Source organism: Mustela nivalis (assembly GCF_964662115.1).
Source record: "Mustela nivalis genome assembly, chromosome: 18".
In the NCBI taxonomy this organism is placed as follows: domain Eukaryota; kingdom Metazoa; phylum Chordata; class Mammalia; order Carnivora; family Mustelidae; genus Mustela; species Mustela nivalis.
The window spans coordinates 9,931,363-9,948,598 of record NC_139037.1 but is presented as its reverse complement, the minus strand read 5'-3'; the positions used below and the strand labels follow the sequence as shown (position 1 = coordinate 9,948,598).

Sequence of the window (17,236 nt, the reverse complement as noted above, 5' to 3'; positions counted from 1 at the left end):
CAAACCATTCTTGCAACACGGGAATAAATCCCATTTGAACATGGTGATTGATTTTTAAAATATTTTGTTGGATTCTGTTTGCTAGTATTTCGTGAAGATTTTTCGGCCTACCTATCAGAGATACTGGCCTGTAGATCTCTTTTTTAGTGGGGTCTTCCTCTAGTCTTGGTACAAGGCAATGCTGGCCTCATAGAATGAATTTGGAGGTTTTCCTTCCTTTTCTAGTTATTGAAATAGATCGAGAAGAGTAAGTGTTCATTTGAAGAGTAAAATTCTTGTGCTTTCTGTAGAATAGCACCAGACAGAAGACTGGATTCCAAGAAGGCAACTAATCCATTTCATATTACCAAGTAAGATTACGTAGCCAGCCAAAGCAAGAAGAGAAATAACTTATACAACTTACTATAAATACAAGATTATGTGGCATATAGGACATATCATTTATATTTTGTTTGCTGAACACATTAATGCATGCAGCAAGCACATAAATGAATAAAAGATTCTCCACTTTAAAAAATGAAATGACTTCAGGCTTGAGTATAATGTCTACGTAGCTGTAAAGTCACATGCAGAGTCGTGTGCACAATCACGTAGGCTGAAAAACAATATTTGCACAAACCAGCAGAAAGCGGATTTAAGAGTCTAACATCAGCTCACACAGGCCTCTGAAAGGCAGTAATTATTTAAACAAATAGACATCAAGGCCAAGTACATAAAAGATGAGTATTTGCCAATTATAGCGTATTATTTGCTTCTCGGGGATAATTAAGGTATTCTCTGCCCTTTTCTTTATGCTGTATCAAGGAGCGAAGTGACCAAGAGCAGAATACACACCAATCATCTTGTCTCTCACAGTTTGGTGCTTGTAAGTAGTTAATCCTCTGGAAACAGGTCATCTGCCCAGCTAATAGAATCTCTGTTGGTCACACTTTCACCCTGTTCTTGAGAACAGAACTTTGTTTAAAAAAAAAAAAAAAAAAAATCAATCCTACCCTAAAGAACGGCTCCATAAATCGTGGGTCCTGAAGCAGAGTGAAAACACAAGGACTCTTGTTTAAAAAAAAAAAAAAATACTGGGGCACCTGGGTGGCTCAGCTGGTTAAGCATCTGCCTTCAGCTGAGGGTATGATCCTGGGGTCCTGGGATCAAGCCCTGCGCTGGGAAGGGAGTCTGTTTCTCTTTCTCTCTCTCTGCTACTCTCCCTGCTCATGCTCTCTCACTAATAAATAAATAAATAAATAATAAAGTCTTTAAAAAATTAAGAATTTCAGGTTAGTGACAGCAGAGCACAAATCGAACACAGAGTCCTTCCGAGCATGAGGCTCCGTGGACGCTGCTGGTCCCACAGCCACGAGCCTACCTTTGCCGCACCTTCCAGTGGTTACCTGCCCTCCTTTCAAGACACGATTTTAGATCGTCCAAATTCTTATTGACCCTGTGGTCTAACGCTGATGTCACCGGCTATAGTGGCTATGGTCTCCGGATAGGAACGGCCGGTGACATCCGTGAGACCATGTCAGGAGAGCCTGCCCCTAAGGACCTCAGTGTGACCATGGCCAGGGGGCACAGACTGTCCCACCGGGGCCAGACGGGTACCAGCCACACAGTTGAGACTCCACCTGAGGACCACGACCGTTCCTGGCACTCCCATCTATTGTAAGGCATTTTCAGTGACCTTGTTGGAAGCAGTCAGAAACTGCTCTCAGCACTAGCGGAGCACACAGCCACCCTCCAGGGCCCGGGAACGCCACCCCACCCCCGCCCGCGGCACAAGGTCACGTTCCGTTCTGAGGCCCCCACGCCGCGTGTCAGCCTGCAGGGCGAGCTGGTGAATGCACACATTTACAGAGGCCGCCAGTGATTCCGTCTACTTAACTGGACTTAGTCCAGAGAATTTTCCAGCCAACTGGCACTGGGTCTCTAATTTACAGCTGGCAAGCCACCTCCATAACTACTTCCAGGTCCTCAGTAGAACTGTTTAATGTCCACCTCTAACACACGAACCACCTGACTTCAGACAAAACATTCAGCAGCTCTGACCGCAGGGTGCAGAGTTATAAAATTTACAGCTTCTTAACTTGGAAAACCACAGCCGGACTGGACTCTACCAACTGCCCTCTGACGGGGGGCGCTCAGTGTCTGCTTAGGGCACACAACATTAAAACAAAGGACCCACTGAGTCATCTTGGATAAACGGCTTTCTTTCTTTTGCTCCCGCTTTTCATTTATAATGTTAAAACTATAAATGCCTTTAATCTGTTTTGTAATTTTTTTTAGGTAAGGCATTTTTTTAATTTTTATTTTTTCAAGATTTATTTAATTAGTTTGGGGCTGGGGGTGGTGAGGGCAGAGGGAGAGAATCCCAAGTAGACTCCACGCTGAACATGGAGCCCCAGGTGGGGCTCGATCTCAGGACTGAGCAGAAATTGAGAGCCCGAGGCTCAACCCACTGAGCCACCCAGAAACTCTTCATTCAGAAAGGCCTTAAAAAAAAAAAAAAAAGTCCTAATTCTCTCAAGTAAATCGGAGACTTACAGATAGGCTTTAAGGGCTGCCCTTTTAATTAATGCAAGCCGGAAAGCTTGTTTCTCGTCCTCAATAATGCATTTAATGGCTCTGAAATAAGAGCGACGCTTAGTGTGGTTTTTGCACGCCAAAGGATTGTACGTGTCTCCTCTCGTTTCAGGGCCACTAGCTACTGAAGTGCGACTGCCGGACTCAAGCCTCTGATAAGGTCTGACTCCAAAACTTGATGCGTTATCTCTTACCACATTCTTTCTCCAACTCTGAAACACAATGTCTAGGACCACACTTCAAAATTCTCAAAACTGTGGGAGCCCTGGGAAGCATTCTGTCCCTGGGCTTCAACAGCATGCTAGAACATTTGCATCGCGCTTTGGGTTCAAACCTGGAACTTGGATTTCTTGACCGTGCTCCAGTGTGGTTTAAGCACACGGGATTTTAAACTCCTCAATCCATCTTCCCCTGGGTTTATTTGGATGTTTTACGAACCCGCAGTTGTGACAGCGGAACTAGGATGGGCTTTGTAGTCTGGCCCTTCCGGATGAACTGTGACTTGCACTGGACTTTACATGTTGAGCAACGCTTGGGGAAGGGACAGCTCTTGGGGAAGTGTGGAGTCCTGGTTTTGTAAGGGGCTGTGATTTCTGGAAGCCCCTGTGATGTCACAGCACTGCCTTTTGTCTCTGCCTTGTTTTGTTCCAGGCGGAAGGACACCACTGGGGATCAGCCAGGCTATGGTGGCGGGTTGGGATAGGGGGTTCAGCTTGGACGATGACAGTAGCACAAAGGCTCTACCAGGGACTGGGAAATGCATCTACGAGGCAGCTTTCGACCCGAGCCTCGACAACAGGTCTAATTCCACCCGCCTGCATTCCTTGGAGTTGAATGAAGAGAAATAAATAGTGTCCTCCGACCCGTCACACAAGTATTTGCCAGGAATTAACGGGGGGCCCACGCTTCAAACAGCCGATGGTAGCCTCTAGACAAATGAGGTGGCATCGGGACAGCCCTTCGGAATCGTCCTCGGGAGCCTGAGGTTTCTCTCATCTGTTCCGAATTAATTCTCCATCAGGTCTTTGCCTCTTTTGTGTCTTCCCTCAAGTCCATGCTTCTTGGCTCCTCTCCTCTCCCTTCTGCTGTTTTTATCTTGAGGCCCATCTTTACTCACACCCGCCGCTTGCCCCGGGGCAGGGGGTGGTGGTGGTGGTGGTGGTGAATTCAGACAGCAGGGGCACAAGGCAGGAGCCCGATGACAAGGTCACACTCCGATGACAAGGTCACACTCCGGCTGCCTCACCGATCACCGTGCCCGCCCACCTGCTCCCCGCTGCCCTGCCATCCGCGTGGGGGGGCGTGGAAGAAGTTGTGTATTAGAGTAATTTTCCTGAGATGTCTTTCCCTGCCTTGAAACTGGCCTGTGGCTCACGGACTTCTCCCTTGCTGGCCTCACTAAGGCAGCTGTCGCTGCTGGCGGCAGGACTCTCCCCTGTCACGCTCTTAAATGCAACGGGCTTCCCAGGAGTTCGACATCCCTTGTGCTGCTTCCCACGGAGGAAGCAAGTCCTCAACCTGCAAGAGGGCTTCTATGCTTAAGAATTTTCAAAAAGGAACGAACGCCGTCAAAACACAGGGGATCCTATTTCAGTCTCCAAAGAGCAACCTGTGTGATCATGTCATCCTGAGTCCCGTTCATCGCGCAGAGACGAGGCGACGGTACAATGACACACGCACGATGAGTTGCCTCTCCCTCCCTCCCACGGCGGGGAGGTGTGAGGCCGCGTATGACTGGGTTGTTGTGTGTGTATTCGAGAGAGAGAGAGGGAGAAAGAAAGTGAGGGAGACAGGAAGTGGAAGAAAGAGCCAGAAGGGAGAAGAGGAAGAAGGGGGAGGGGAGAGAGGCGACATCAACCAGCAAAAAAGCTAAATTTCAGTCACTTCTAAAAAATGTGTCATCTCTAAGGGGACACCTTATCGTGAAAAAATTGTGTGTGTGTGTTTTTTAAAAGATTCACTTGTTTGGGGGGAGAGAGAGAGTGTGTGCAAGTGTGTGTGAGCCGTGCGGGGGGAGGGGCAGAGGAAAGTCGGAGAGAATCTCGGGCGGGCTCCACGCTGACCTCGGAGCCCAGTTCAGGGCTCAAGGCCAAGACCCTGAAATCCTGACCTGCGCTGAAACCAAGAGTCAGACACCTACGGGACTGAGCCACCCGGGCGCCCCAATTTTTTGTGTTTTTTAATTCTTATGACCAAGGTCTTTTATAACTTATGTTAAATGGGCCTTTTGCTCAGTGCTTGGACAAAGTACAGAGTCCGTGACCTTACATGACTTCTATCTCAACCTCAGCTTGGAAAAAATATTAAGTTTCCATCTATCCTCAGAAAGCCTGACATCTGTGTACCTCAGATTAAGTGACTATTTTTCTTTCTTTCTTTTTTTTTTTTTTTAGATTTTATTTATTTATTTGACACAGAGAGAGAGAGACAGAGATCACAAGTAGGCAGAGAGGCAGGCAGAGAGAGGGGGAAGGAGGCTCCCTGCTAAGCAGAGAGCCCGATGCGGGGCTCGATCTCAGGACCCTGGGATCAGGGCCTGAGCTGAAGGCAGAGGCTTTAACCCACTGAGCCATCCAGGCGCCCCATAAGTGACTATTTTTCAACAAAAGCATGTGTGAATTCCAACTCTGATGTTCCGTTTTCACATTTCTGTGAAATTGTTCAAAATGGAATTCCTGGGGTGCCTAGGTGGCTCAGTCATTAAGCATCTGCCCTCGGCTCTGGTAATGATCCCAGGGTCCGAGGATCGGGCCCCACATCAGGCTCCCTGCTCAGTTGGAAGCCTGCTTCTTCCTCTCCCACTCCCCCCTGCTTGTGTTCCCTCTCTCACTATGTCTCTCTCTGTCAAATAAATTAAAAAAAAAAATTCCTTACACAACACACACACATACTCACACACCCAAACTAGTTACATGGGGGTAAAGTAATATTTTTAGCTTTCCTTGTGTTCCCAAAGCCAATAAAATAAACCCAAGTTGGTGCGGTCCTTACATAATGTCCGAAAGACTTAGCACACAAGCTGACTTTTCAATCCTTCGGAAGACTAATGAGTGCACTAGTTCAATAAGAAAGTCTTCAGATTTTATGTCAGACTTATGTTGTGGGGAATATGTTGAATAGAAGAAATATGTGGAAATTATCTAGTTTATAATATCTGTCTCTGTAGTGATCTCAGAAAGCATATGATTGCCAAATCAATATTGATTCTTTTTTTTTGCTGGTGTGTGTGTGTGTGTGTGTGTGTGTGTGTGTGTGTGAGTGTGAGTACTTTTTCCTGGGCAATGCATAAATTTAATACACGGTCCTGAAAATCAGCTTCTTTTCTTCCAGACATTTGCATGTATATATATAAATGTACTTCAAAATAAAAACTTGACTGATTAACTTAAATAATGCCTTAAAAATGTAAGCCCTAAGACAATCATATAAATCCTTGATTCCCCTTAGGAGCTTCCCTTGGCCACCGAGGAAATCAGCGAGGCCAGCTCTGTTTAAACTGACATCCACCTGCTGCAGACGTTGAAACATGTGGAGTCAAGGTTCCAGAGAGAATAAATGTAACAGAGACTGCATTTTAAATTGGGTGACTCAGTGACAGAACTGAAGGTCTGTTTTCCATTTAGTCTAAACTGAGCTTCCCTATGAAGACATTCTAGAAGGTTTCGACATGTAAAAAGAACCAGACACAGAAGACATTTCTCTCTGGTCTTGGGCCATGTGCTTATTTCTTGAGGTTAATGGACAGCAGTCAGTTATTCCCAGGATTGCATTACCCTTGCCTTGCACTAGGTTATGCCCACAAAAAAAAAAAAAAAAAAAAAAAGAAAGTGAAAAGATCTGGTAAATCCACCACCCAGGGAGGGCAAGTTGCTACTGTCCCACATTAAGCTAAATGTGCTGTAAACTAACCGGTCAGCAACTTCTTACATGCACATCATCCACTCTGGGAAAGGCCAGCATTTTAGGAAGCCTACTGATTCCTCAAATATAATTTAGGAGATCAAATTTCAATCCTTTAAGTGCCATTCACTTTACTTAACTTGAAAGTGTACAGTTTTAAGACTAGTCTTAAGAGATGATGAAATCCAGTGGTTTTTAAAACGCGAACTGCAGAAGCTCAGATCTCTTTAGAGAACTTCGGATTGTGACTGTGGTTTGGGACAGCAGGGGCTGGAAGCAGGTAAAGGAGAAGGCTGGTCTCTCGGCCTATCCCTCCTGACTTTGGTCAGAAGTTCTCCTTTTGTTTGCTTTATTGATATTATTTGAGTACAGCTGGCACATGATGTTATATTTGTTTCAAGTGTACAACATAACGATTCAACGAGCTCATTCATTACGCTCTGCTCCCCTGTTCCCAAACGCAGCCAGCATCTGGTCACGTGTTTTCTTCCTCACCTGCGTGGATGACTTCTCAAGAAGGTTCTATTCTTTCAATGAATGAATATATTTTATCACTGGATGCCATTTATTCAGTAAACATTTTGCGGGGGGGAGGGGACATCTACCATGTCCTAGATATCGTGCCAGTTTGGGAGGCCACAAAGAGGAGCAAGTCTTCTTTCTGCTCTTCTGGGGTTTGGGGTGCTATAAAAGCCTTTCAGGACACTGTCCTAGGATGTAGGGGAAGACATGAGCCTAGCCTCATTTCTCAAATAAGAAGACTGGGACCCAGGGAGTTTAACTGACTCATGCACAGCAACATAGGGGAATAGCAGAACCCACCATTTATATATATCCCTGTTCTAACCCATGTTGCTTCCAACACGAATGGGATCCATATCAACACTCACTCATTATAGACCACAATGCTTTGGCAACCTAATTTATGTCATAGCCGTTTGTGCGTCTTCAATGCCTCAGACAGGACTGGGCATATAATGGGCACCCAATGAATGTTGGCTTAATTTTCCTTTTTTCAGACATGGAAGCAAAGAAAGGAAAACTGCTCTGAAGGTAGGTATCGAGCTCAACACACACCAGAATGGTTGAAGATGGGAGCTAGTCAAGATACTGGGAAGATCTGATTGAGACATATGAAGGAGAGAAACATTATCCACCCCTCCCCCAAGTGCCATCCCCACATATTTTGAAAAACATACCCTTCTGCTAAATTTTGTACTATAGTAAGAACCTAGTGAACATTCAGTAATTTTAAGAGGCCAAAAGAGAAAGTGCTTTTTTTCATAGACTTATGCTTTCTGTGGATGGAATAGCATTTTTCATTTTGGTAGGTTCCCACACTTTGATTCCAACATCCCACAGGGCTGTTAAAACACATTCAACATTTTTATATTGGAGTGAACATATTTTTGGCTCCCAAAGTATTCATTTTGGTTCAATCCATAGCTGTATGGAAAGGCACGTGAACTTTATTTAACTTCCTTTAAAGAATATAGTCATGGATTACTTGGATACAGATATATAGTTTCATTTTGGAAAATGTAAGTTATTGCTTATTGTGATTTTAAGTTTAAAAAATCACTGTGTTCTACTGAGTTTGGAAAGGTATGAATATGTGATAAAAACTGACCAGAAATTTGATGATGTCCCCCTGAGTGCAATAAAGAATAATTTAAATATTAAAGTCATTAACCTAAATTCTTTTAAAAGATAAAATAGACATAATACTAGGTTACTAGATTTGATTTTCTCTTTTTCCACTAACTTAGTTGCAACTTTTGAATAAAACCATAACTCCTTTAAAAATACAAGCAAGGCATGTCCAATTAATCATACAAGTTTCCCTCTAGATTATTTTCAGACAGGTCACATTCCTAAGATATTAATTTAAGCTTTCTTTCCGTCTGTAAGTAGAATGAGTCCATAAAACAAGATTCTGTATAACAATAGCTAGCAAATATGACCTTAATCCTTTGTGGCAAAACTACGGCCTTGTATTAATAGATATTATTATAGTTCTTATTCTATCCCTGTAATAGTAAGGAATTATTTAAAACAATACATATGTGGTTGGACCTAGGGAAGACTTTCCCTTTTTATAATTTTATTTAGAGTTAGCCAGTATTTTTCCTTATATTTTGACCTATTTTCAAGGAGGTGTCTGTCTTTGCAAGGAGACAGGTGACGGACCTGGCCAATTTTGGAGAACTCCATCACCAATTGAGGTTCTCCTTCCCTTTCTCAAAAAATAGCTCCATCAAGAAAAATTAAAGACCTGATAAACATGCCAAAGATTATGGGTCAGGGCAACATAATATGGATGAATGAGATAAGCAGCTATGTTTAAATTAAACAAAGCATAAACAAAAATTCTAAGCCCCAAGCTGGTACAATGTTCAGTGACAATGTGTCAATTATCTGGTTAATGTCATCACTGCAGACAATGCCAGGGGATATTATTTCAGTCCCAAAGATGAAAGCAAGAGGGAACTCTGTTATTCTGCTTTGCTTGTTCCTTTATTTCTTGTCTTACTCTTTGTTGTGGTTTCCTGCAGATAATATATGTTTAATGGCAAACCTTAAATTACAGGCAAAATTGTGAAAACCTACTCGAGAAGCTTTATGTTTATGAACAAGACTGGAGAGAGAAACAATGACCAAAAATGGTTGCTTGTCATGAAATAGTAAAACATGTCTTTCTCCCCGGGAATGATTTGCACTTTGTTCTGATCGCTGGCAGCAGGCGCCGTGAGGGGCATCTCACCCCACTTCCTGACTTTAGGTTCTTTTGCAGCCACAGACCTTGGATTGTGTACATTTGCTCATAGATGGATCAAAGGCCTCTTGGCAAAACTAATGAAGCGTTGTTGCTCTAAAACGAATACCTTGCAAGCTAAATACACCTCTTGAAAGAAAATACAACCTTCCTGCAGAGAAGGAAGAGATGTTTCCCGCTCAAATACTTGATAGAAAAGAAAAAGAACATTAGAAAAAAAATAAAGTTTTGAAAAAATATCCAGAAATCTTGAATCAGAATTCCATTTCTGTGCGTTATGTTTAATGAAAGTTTAATTCCAGCGGCTCAACCCACTGCTGAGCTTCCAACCACCCTTAGTCCGGGTTTTTTTTTTTTTTTTTAAGATTTTATTAATTTATTTGAGAGAGAGAGAGAGAGAGAGAGAGAGAGAAACAGCATGAGCAGGGGGGAGGAGGCAGAGAGAGAGGAAGAAGCGGACTCCCTGCTGAGCAGGAAGTAGAAACCCAAGGAGGACCACAGATCATGACCTGAGGCAAAGGCAGACTCTTAACCTACTGAGCTATCCTAGGACCCCTTTAGTTCAGTTTGATTTGGAGTTGCTGCTCTAATCTCTGAAATGGAAGAGTTGAGAGGATTGGAAGACTTTTTTCTAACTGTATGCAGCTTCTCTTCAAGTAAGTGGTGGGAGATCTCTGAGGAATGTCCCACCACACAGAGATGACAGGACCTAATATCTCAAGTGACAAAATAATAGGAATTTAAATGAATTAAGTCATGGTCACCATCTAGAACCAAGTTTGGCAAATTCAAGTAGCTACTGGGACCAAAAGTTCCCTGTTGTTAGGAGATGTCCAAATCTCTATTTTTGTAACAAATCACCTGATATTAAAGCATCTACCCATTTTGTTTCAGTATTTCACAGATGTGGGAGCTGGATGTGGCTGGTAGTCATGAGTTTGCTAGCCATGGTCCGAGGTTTTTATTTTTACCAGTTTGTTTATGTATTTATTTATTTTAAGCAGACTCTACACCCAGCATGGAGCCCAGTGCACGGCTTGAACTCATGACCCTGAGATCATGAGATCAAAACCTGAGCTGAGATCAAGAGTCAGATGCTTAACCAACTAAGCCACCTAGGCACCCCCTTGAGATCTAGACTTTAGAAAAATATGTATGTGAGAAGTTCAGAATGCAAAGTGATGAGAATGGTTATACCATTATGTGACCAGTACTTACTTCATAAGCACTGAACTTGTCTTCAAGTATCCTTATAATAACCCTAACACGTAGCTAGTACTGTCCACCCATTTTACAAATATGAACATGAAGGGACAAGGATGTTAAGAATCCTAACCCCATAACTTGTTCAATGTACATAGTTAAGAATCTGTCCTCTTGGGGCTCCTGGGTGGCTCAGTCAGTTAAGTGTCTGCCTTTGGCTCAGGTCATAATTCCAGGGTCCTGGGATGAAGCCCTGCCTTGGGCTCCCTCCTCAGCGGGGAGCCTGTTTCTCCCTCTGCCTCTGCCTGCCGCACTGCCTACTTGTGTTCGCTCACTCTGTCAAGTAAATAAATAAAATCTTAAAAAATAAATAAATAAAAGATCGTTCCTCTTAACCATACTAGGTATACAATAACTGACTTAGAATCCAAAGTGACATGTTTTTTTTTCCCCAACCGTCTTCTACTTGTCTTTCTTAGTAAATGTTTAAAGGCAGTGTGTTAAACACTACTAGTTAAATTATGCCGAAGTTTCCTTTATTTGAGAAGAGAGCGGCATGACTGGAGTGTAGGCATCATGCTTATAGACGGAGGGAGGGGTGCCGGGGTGGCGCAGTCGGGGCAAAGTCTGACTGCTGATTTCAGCTCAGGTCCTGATCTCGGAACATGGAGTCGGCTTGCGACTCTCTCCCTCTCCCTCTGCCCCTCCCCTGCCTTCATACACTCACTCTCTAAAATAAATAAATAAATAAATGCTCGTAGCTAGAAAACACTCGGACTCCAGCTCAGTTCTGCTTTTTCCCTAGCTGTGTGTTAGGCAAGCCTCTTCACTAATCTCCCACTTCACTGCTTATTTTTCTAGCGAGTCGACGAGGCAAGTTTTCTCTCCCAATTTCTAGGTCAGAAACTGAAACACAGGAAGATGATCTGGAGTGTCTGGTAACCTCGGCCCACGCGAGCACGGCTCCCACACCACCGGCAGCAAACGAGACTGCCTCTGGGAGCAGCGATCGGCCCCACTTTGCGCACAGAAAATGCAACCTCAGAGACACTGACGCAGACAAGGAAAATGAACGTGAGATACTTGTCCTGCAGAGTCACCAGCAGACAACTGGCAGACCAGGACCCACTCATTTTTCTTCTCTTATCTCGAAGGAAACAACAACCCAACCCACACAAGGAAGGTGATTTTCTCTGATTAAAACTTTCTGGGCAGGGGCACCTGGGTGGCTAAGTGGGTTAAAGCCTCTGACTTTGGCTCAGGCCATGATATCAGGGTCCAGGGATCGAGCCGCACATCGGGCTCTCTGCTACATGGGGAGCCTGTTTCCTCCTCTTTCTCTGCCTGCCTCTCTGCCTACTTGTGATCTCTCTGTCAAATAAATAAATACAATCTTTAAAAAAAAAACCAACTTTCTTGGCATTCAAGCAAGTGTTCTTTCTACTCTTATCATTCTACTGTCCCAGGCCAGGCGACTGGTGTGCTGAGTAATTCCAATGGGCTATCCGAATGGCAGACGCGGACAATATGGAATTACCTAAAAAGCATTCCTACTGCATTCCTTAGCATTCACGGCAGTCAAGGGCAAGGCTGAGTGGTGGGCATGTAGGTCTGAAAATCTGTGCATTCTCTGAGATCCACTGGCCTCCTGCCATCTTTCCCAGAATGGGGATCCTGTCTCTTCCTCTTTGCACTTTGCAACTTAGCTTATTAGGAAACACATCTGAGCCAAAGGGAGAGGCATTCTCCAAGCTAGCTTGAAGTGGGGCCATCACTGTCAATGTAGCAGGAGGCACAGAGCGCTAAACAAACAGAAGGGGCTTACTTCAAAGACCAGCGTCTCGTTGGTGGGTCCTGGCGCATACAGGCGTTCTGGGTGGTTGAAGGTCCGCTGGTATTCAAACACGGTCCCAGCAAAGGGAAACTCTCCGGGCCAGTCGATGTTCCAGCCCCCCGTGAGGTAGTACTTCTGGCCCAGGCTTCTGACTGCAAGGTGACTGGAAGAGAGGTGCAGCTCCTGGACCTCGATGCTTCGGGCCCCCGCTGGGATGGTAACGACTGGATAATATGCTAAATGGGAAGAACAGAACAGTGCTGTTTTCCATGATGCAAACTGCAGAAGTGGGGCTGAAAATGTGCAGAGACACATTTTCACAAGTGGACAGCGATGTCCACTTTTACAGAGCAGAGTTGCTGAATCATGAATGGACATTCATTCCTACTCTACGGAGTACAAATAAATAATTTTTTTTCATTTTTCAGGAGGAAGGAACACCAGAAAGAAAGTGTGTGTGGACAGGAGGTATACACTTCTTCCTTCCAGAACAACCAAGGCCACGAAACTCAAGGACCCTTTTTATCTTTCATCTACTCAGAAGAAACTTAGCGCCATGACCTCAGTAGTGACACTTGGGCAACAGGGCTCCAGGTTTCATTTTACTCAAGATTCGTTTAGATCATTGCTTCAAACAGTCATCAGATGTCGTGAGTGGGAATCATGATTCACATCTTGAACCGTAAGTTTCAAAATCCGTTCTGTGTTTACCAAAGGCCTGTGGGACATTAGACACACGGCAAAGTAAAGGGCATTTGATCGACACATCTCAGAGTTGTGCGTGTTGACGGAACTCCTCACACTGAGAAACCACCCATCCTCCCTTGTTCCTGGGAGGTATCAAAGCCATTGTCCTGTGTGTGTCAGGGGAGCTGGGAAACAGCTCGGTCATGGCCAGCGTGACCGGGACTTGCTCAGTGGCAAAGCCACAGTGATGAAACCACAGGCATCTCTTACCGTTGGCTTTATGCTGATTGAGGTACAGGCCTTTGTAAAACTTGCAAGTCGAATTATCCCCTTTGCAAACACCACACGCATCCAAAACTGCTTTAGAGCCAAGTTCATGATCACATCCCACTGGCTGTGACAAAAATAAAATAAAATAACAGCAACAAAGAGAAAAATCAGGAAAGCCAATGGCTACTAATAATCAAGAGATAACGGGGGCTCTATCTTCAGAACATTAGAAAGATAGTACAGCTTTAGGGTTAAAAGCAGAGCCTCAAGTTTGGGGGTTCAAATCATTCCTCTGCCTTTACCAGATGCGGGACTAGGGCAGTTACAGAACGCACCGAAAGTTTGCTGGGACTCTTCATCAGGAAAACTGGAGCCTCAAGTCACTGCTGCTACTAATGGCAGGTGAGCTGATTTGGGCCAGCTCTCCTGCTGAAACATAAAATGCTGAGCCCCCCCACATAATCCCTCACCCTCACCACACACACAATGGAATTAAAAGGAAGACCAATTGGCAGGAAATAGTAGTCCTATGTCAAAACACGTCTGTGAGGGTCTGACCACACAGGGAACACACTTAGCAAACATGCAATGGAAGTTTACTGCTTTCCTTTACATTCTTATTTAATTTTTGCAACAACCTCGTGGAGTAAATATGTCATCCTCTCCACTGCATACTTGTGGAGACGGGGGAAGAGGAGCTAAGGATGTCAGACGGTCCTGCAGAGCGACGGTGGGGACGTTAGAGCCAGTCTACACATCCAGTTTGCAAACACTGGTCTTTTCCCCTAAGCTGCCTTTTCTCCAGACACAGAATCTCTTGTGCCACTTCTCACGGTACACGTTTGGTAGGAGGAAACGCAAGCATGACGACACACACAGCCCAGAAAACAAAGGTCCTCTTACTTCACAAATCCCATCGATACAAACGTCGTGTTTGTTTGGGGAGCAAGGGGTTCCATCTTTCACCTTGCCCGACATCGCAAAAAAGAATTCGAAGTTCTCCGCCTTGCAGTACAGTTTACATCGATCTGCCTCTAGAAGCAAAGAGATCAAGACAGGACGTGATCAGGAGGAGATCACAGGGCAATGACATGATGGCCCGAAGGATGAATTAAATTTCTTTAGAAAGAGATCATGTCTAAAATGGGAAATGTTACTAGTTTTTAAACAACAACAACAAAAAAAACCGGTCAGATTTGGCCCATAGGTGATAATTTGTTGACCGTGATTAGGGACATGGATTACTTCAAAATCTATTCAGGCAGTTAAGAGAAAAAATTTTAGGTACTTTGGGGGGAAAAAGGGCCATATGGTTTATGTTTATAAAACATACAGAGAATAATCCTATCATGAAAAGGAAGAAGACCCAAATAAACTAAACCTAAAGGCTAAAAAATGTAACTTTTATTGACCATAAATTCCCTGAGAAGTTTCTGGTATCACAGGCAAAAAGAAAAAAAAATGCAGTATTTTTACAGAGCGCTTGTATCAGAAAGGAGTTATGCCAATTCCCCAAATACAAAGCGTTCTTCTTGGCCAGGCCAGCAGCTCCAGAGGACATTTCTCCCAAGAGACCGTGCGTGGGCGACACCACACAACAGCCCTGATAACATTTGTACAACGAACGTGTGAACAGTCTGCAAACCACTGGGCTCATAAAATCTCTCGATAAAAGACAAAGTCAAAACTTAAATGTGAAAGTAGTTAGATTATCGTGATCCAAATATGCAGATGGGTTGATGGAGTGAAAGCTTTACCTTTACCTAGAAATCTCTTTGAATAGCTTTATTCAACACCTCGTAATATTTGCATCAGATGTTACGGAAGACGTTATCGAAGCCCTTTCTTTTTCTCCGTCATGCCCAGGAATGCACAAGCTCTAAAAAGTTCAGTTTTACCCACAGAGGCTCTGGGGCAAGTTTCTCAACTGGTCTACTGGAAACACAAACACCTCTCTACTGCAAGACAAAGACTGTCTAATGTATAAACGGTCTTCCCTCATACTTCCCAACCTGCATGAACGCCACCAGACCTTCAAGCCATGGTCAATGTTTCCCGATCCCGAGTTCGTATCAGAAGGAGAAGAGGGAGAAACCAAAGGCCTTAATTTTTCTGTCTCCCTGGGCTGGGTCTCTTCTCCTTGGTGTCGTTGCCCCCACATCTAGCAGAACGGCTCCTACGGGAGAAGTGCTCAGTAAACAGCCACTGAGCAACTGAATGAAGTGACACGCTCCCTACTCAGTCGGGCTGCCACTAAATTAGTGAGACACTTTTGAAACAAAAAAATAGTTCACCTGTTAGAAAATGTATGTGCTTCACTGTCTCGTGTTGTGACCACAGAACCTATTTAAAGGGTTTGTTTGGGGTTTGTTTAAAGGGTTTGTAACAAAAAACACATAGTGTAAACACAGCATTTGAACGAAAGACGCGATGAATGTGGGAAAGCCCCAGGGAGACCCAAGAAAACAGAGCAGGGAGCAGAAGGGGACGTGAGAAGGAAGGACAGCAGGGTCTGGGGGAAAGAGCCATGCACCCGTAAGAATCACGGAATGACGGGAGGGTTCTACCAAGAGACAAGACATCTTCAAATGCTGGAAATGAAAGCAACTGCAGCTGTTCTAGCTAATGGTCCCGGGGCACCTGTTTGTGCAGTGCCCTGCATGGATCAGCGCACGGTTCCTGATAGAATGCCTCCAGTGATGGAGAGCTGGCCACTCGGAGACGGGAAACACCTCCATGAGGGACAGTTGGTGCTTATTTATGCACTCATTCGTTCTGAAAATTACAAATACGTGCCAAGGGCTGTTCTCAGATGCCGGAGGCCCAAGCATGCTCAAAACGGACGAAGGCTTTATCCCGTGGAACGTGAATTCTCCTGGGGACGGAGAGACTGAATAGCGATGATGGGATGTAAACTCAGGCGTGCATAAGAGCTACGAAGAACAGAGCAGTTTAGGAACGGGAGGATTACCCGAAGAAAGGATATTCTGGGCAAACTAGCAAGGGAGGCTTCCCTGAGGAGGTGCCATGGCGGGGAAGGTCTTAGCCCTTGAGCTAACCCTGCCTGGCCTCTGAAGTGATTTCCAGTTACTCTAAATCCTTCTCTAGTTACTACCTCTGGATTTTTGCAGGTACCGGGTTTCTTCTCTCTTTTTCTTGGCAAGTTTCCATATTAGTCTACTGAAGAATTGTTTTTTGGAAATGCATGTCTTCCCAGCTTTGTCACTGGGGTCCGAGAGAAATGACAGACAAGCTAAGTGCACAAGCACACGTTTGTTCCATCAAGCAAGAAAGAGGCGTACCATGAAGTATTGCTTCAAAAAAATGGCTGAAAACTCCTAAATAAACCCCGTACATATTATCTCTCAGCGCAACTTGAAACACTGGAAATAACAAGAAAGGGCTGAGTTTCTACTTGAAGAAAGATGCACCTAAAAGTAGACACTTACAGACTGCTCACTGTGGTTGCAGAATTTTCATGTTTGTCCCTCTCGTGCTTTCAGAGGCCACCGATGACCCAGAACCACACAGTGCTCCTGCGGCGGCTGGGCTGGTCCTGGGCAGAGCCGCACTATCATCCCCCTTGTTATGGCCCTAACTCCACTGGCTTCTCTATGGTGATCGACAACATGGGTTCATTTTGAGATTTTTGCCCAGCGATGGCCCTAGTCTTATCTCCCACGAACTGCCACTACATTCCATGTCTTCCCAGTCGACCCGTGTCCCCTAGGGGCTCCTACTTATCCTTTCTCAAGCAAGGAAGGCTGAGTTTTGGTACAGCAAGGGTATGGCAATAATAGGAGGCAAACAACCAGAACAGTGACAGCTTTATCTGCAAAGGTAATGGGAAGCACATTAAATGTGTACATTGCAGCTAAAATAAATGCTTTGATACTTCGGTAAAACAAAAACAATTCAATTTAAAAGGTAAAATACAAGTCACAACTTTAAGTAATAATAAGCACTAGGAACCCAGTATGGAGACATTTTTA

At 44.4% G+C, this 17,236-nt stretch overlaps 1 protein-coding gene across 2 annotated transcripts in view; it reads right to left on the bottom strand.

Annotated features, from left to right (window-relative positions):
* Positions 1–17,236, bottom strand: part of ADAMTS18 (ADAM metallopeptidase with thrombospondin type 1 motif 18) — a 136,295-nt gene that overhangs the window by 27,397 nt on the left and 91,662 nt on the right. For both annotated transcript variants that reach the window (XM_082711180.1, XM_082711181.1), the window contains 3 exons: positions 14,148–14,278; positions 13,245–13,368; positions 12,279–12,523 (listed from right to left, as the gene is read on the bottom strand). In XM_082711180.1, coding sequence (XP_082567306.1) covers positions 12,279–12,523; positions 13,245–13,368; positions 14,148–14,278 — 500 coding nt within the window. The remainder of the gene's footprint in view (positions 1–12,278; positions 12,524–13,244; positions 13,369–14,147; positions 14,279–17,236) is intronic.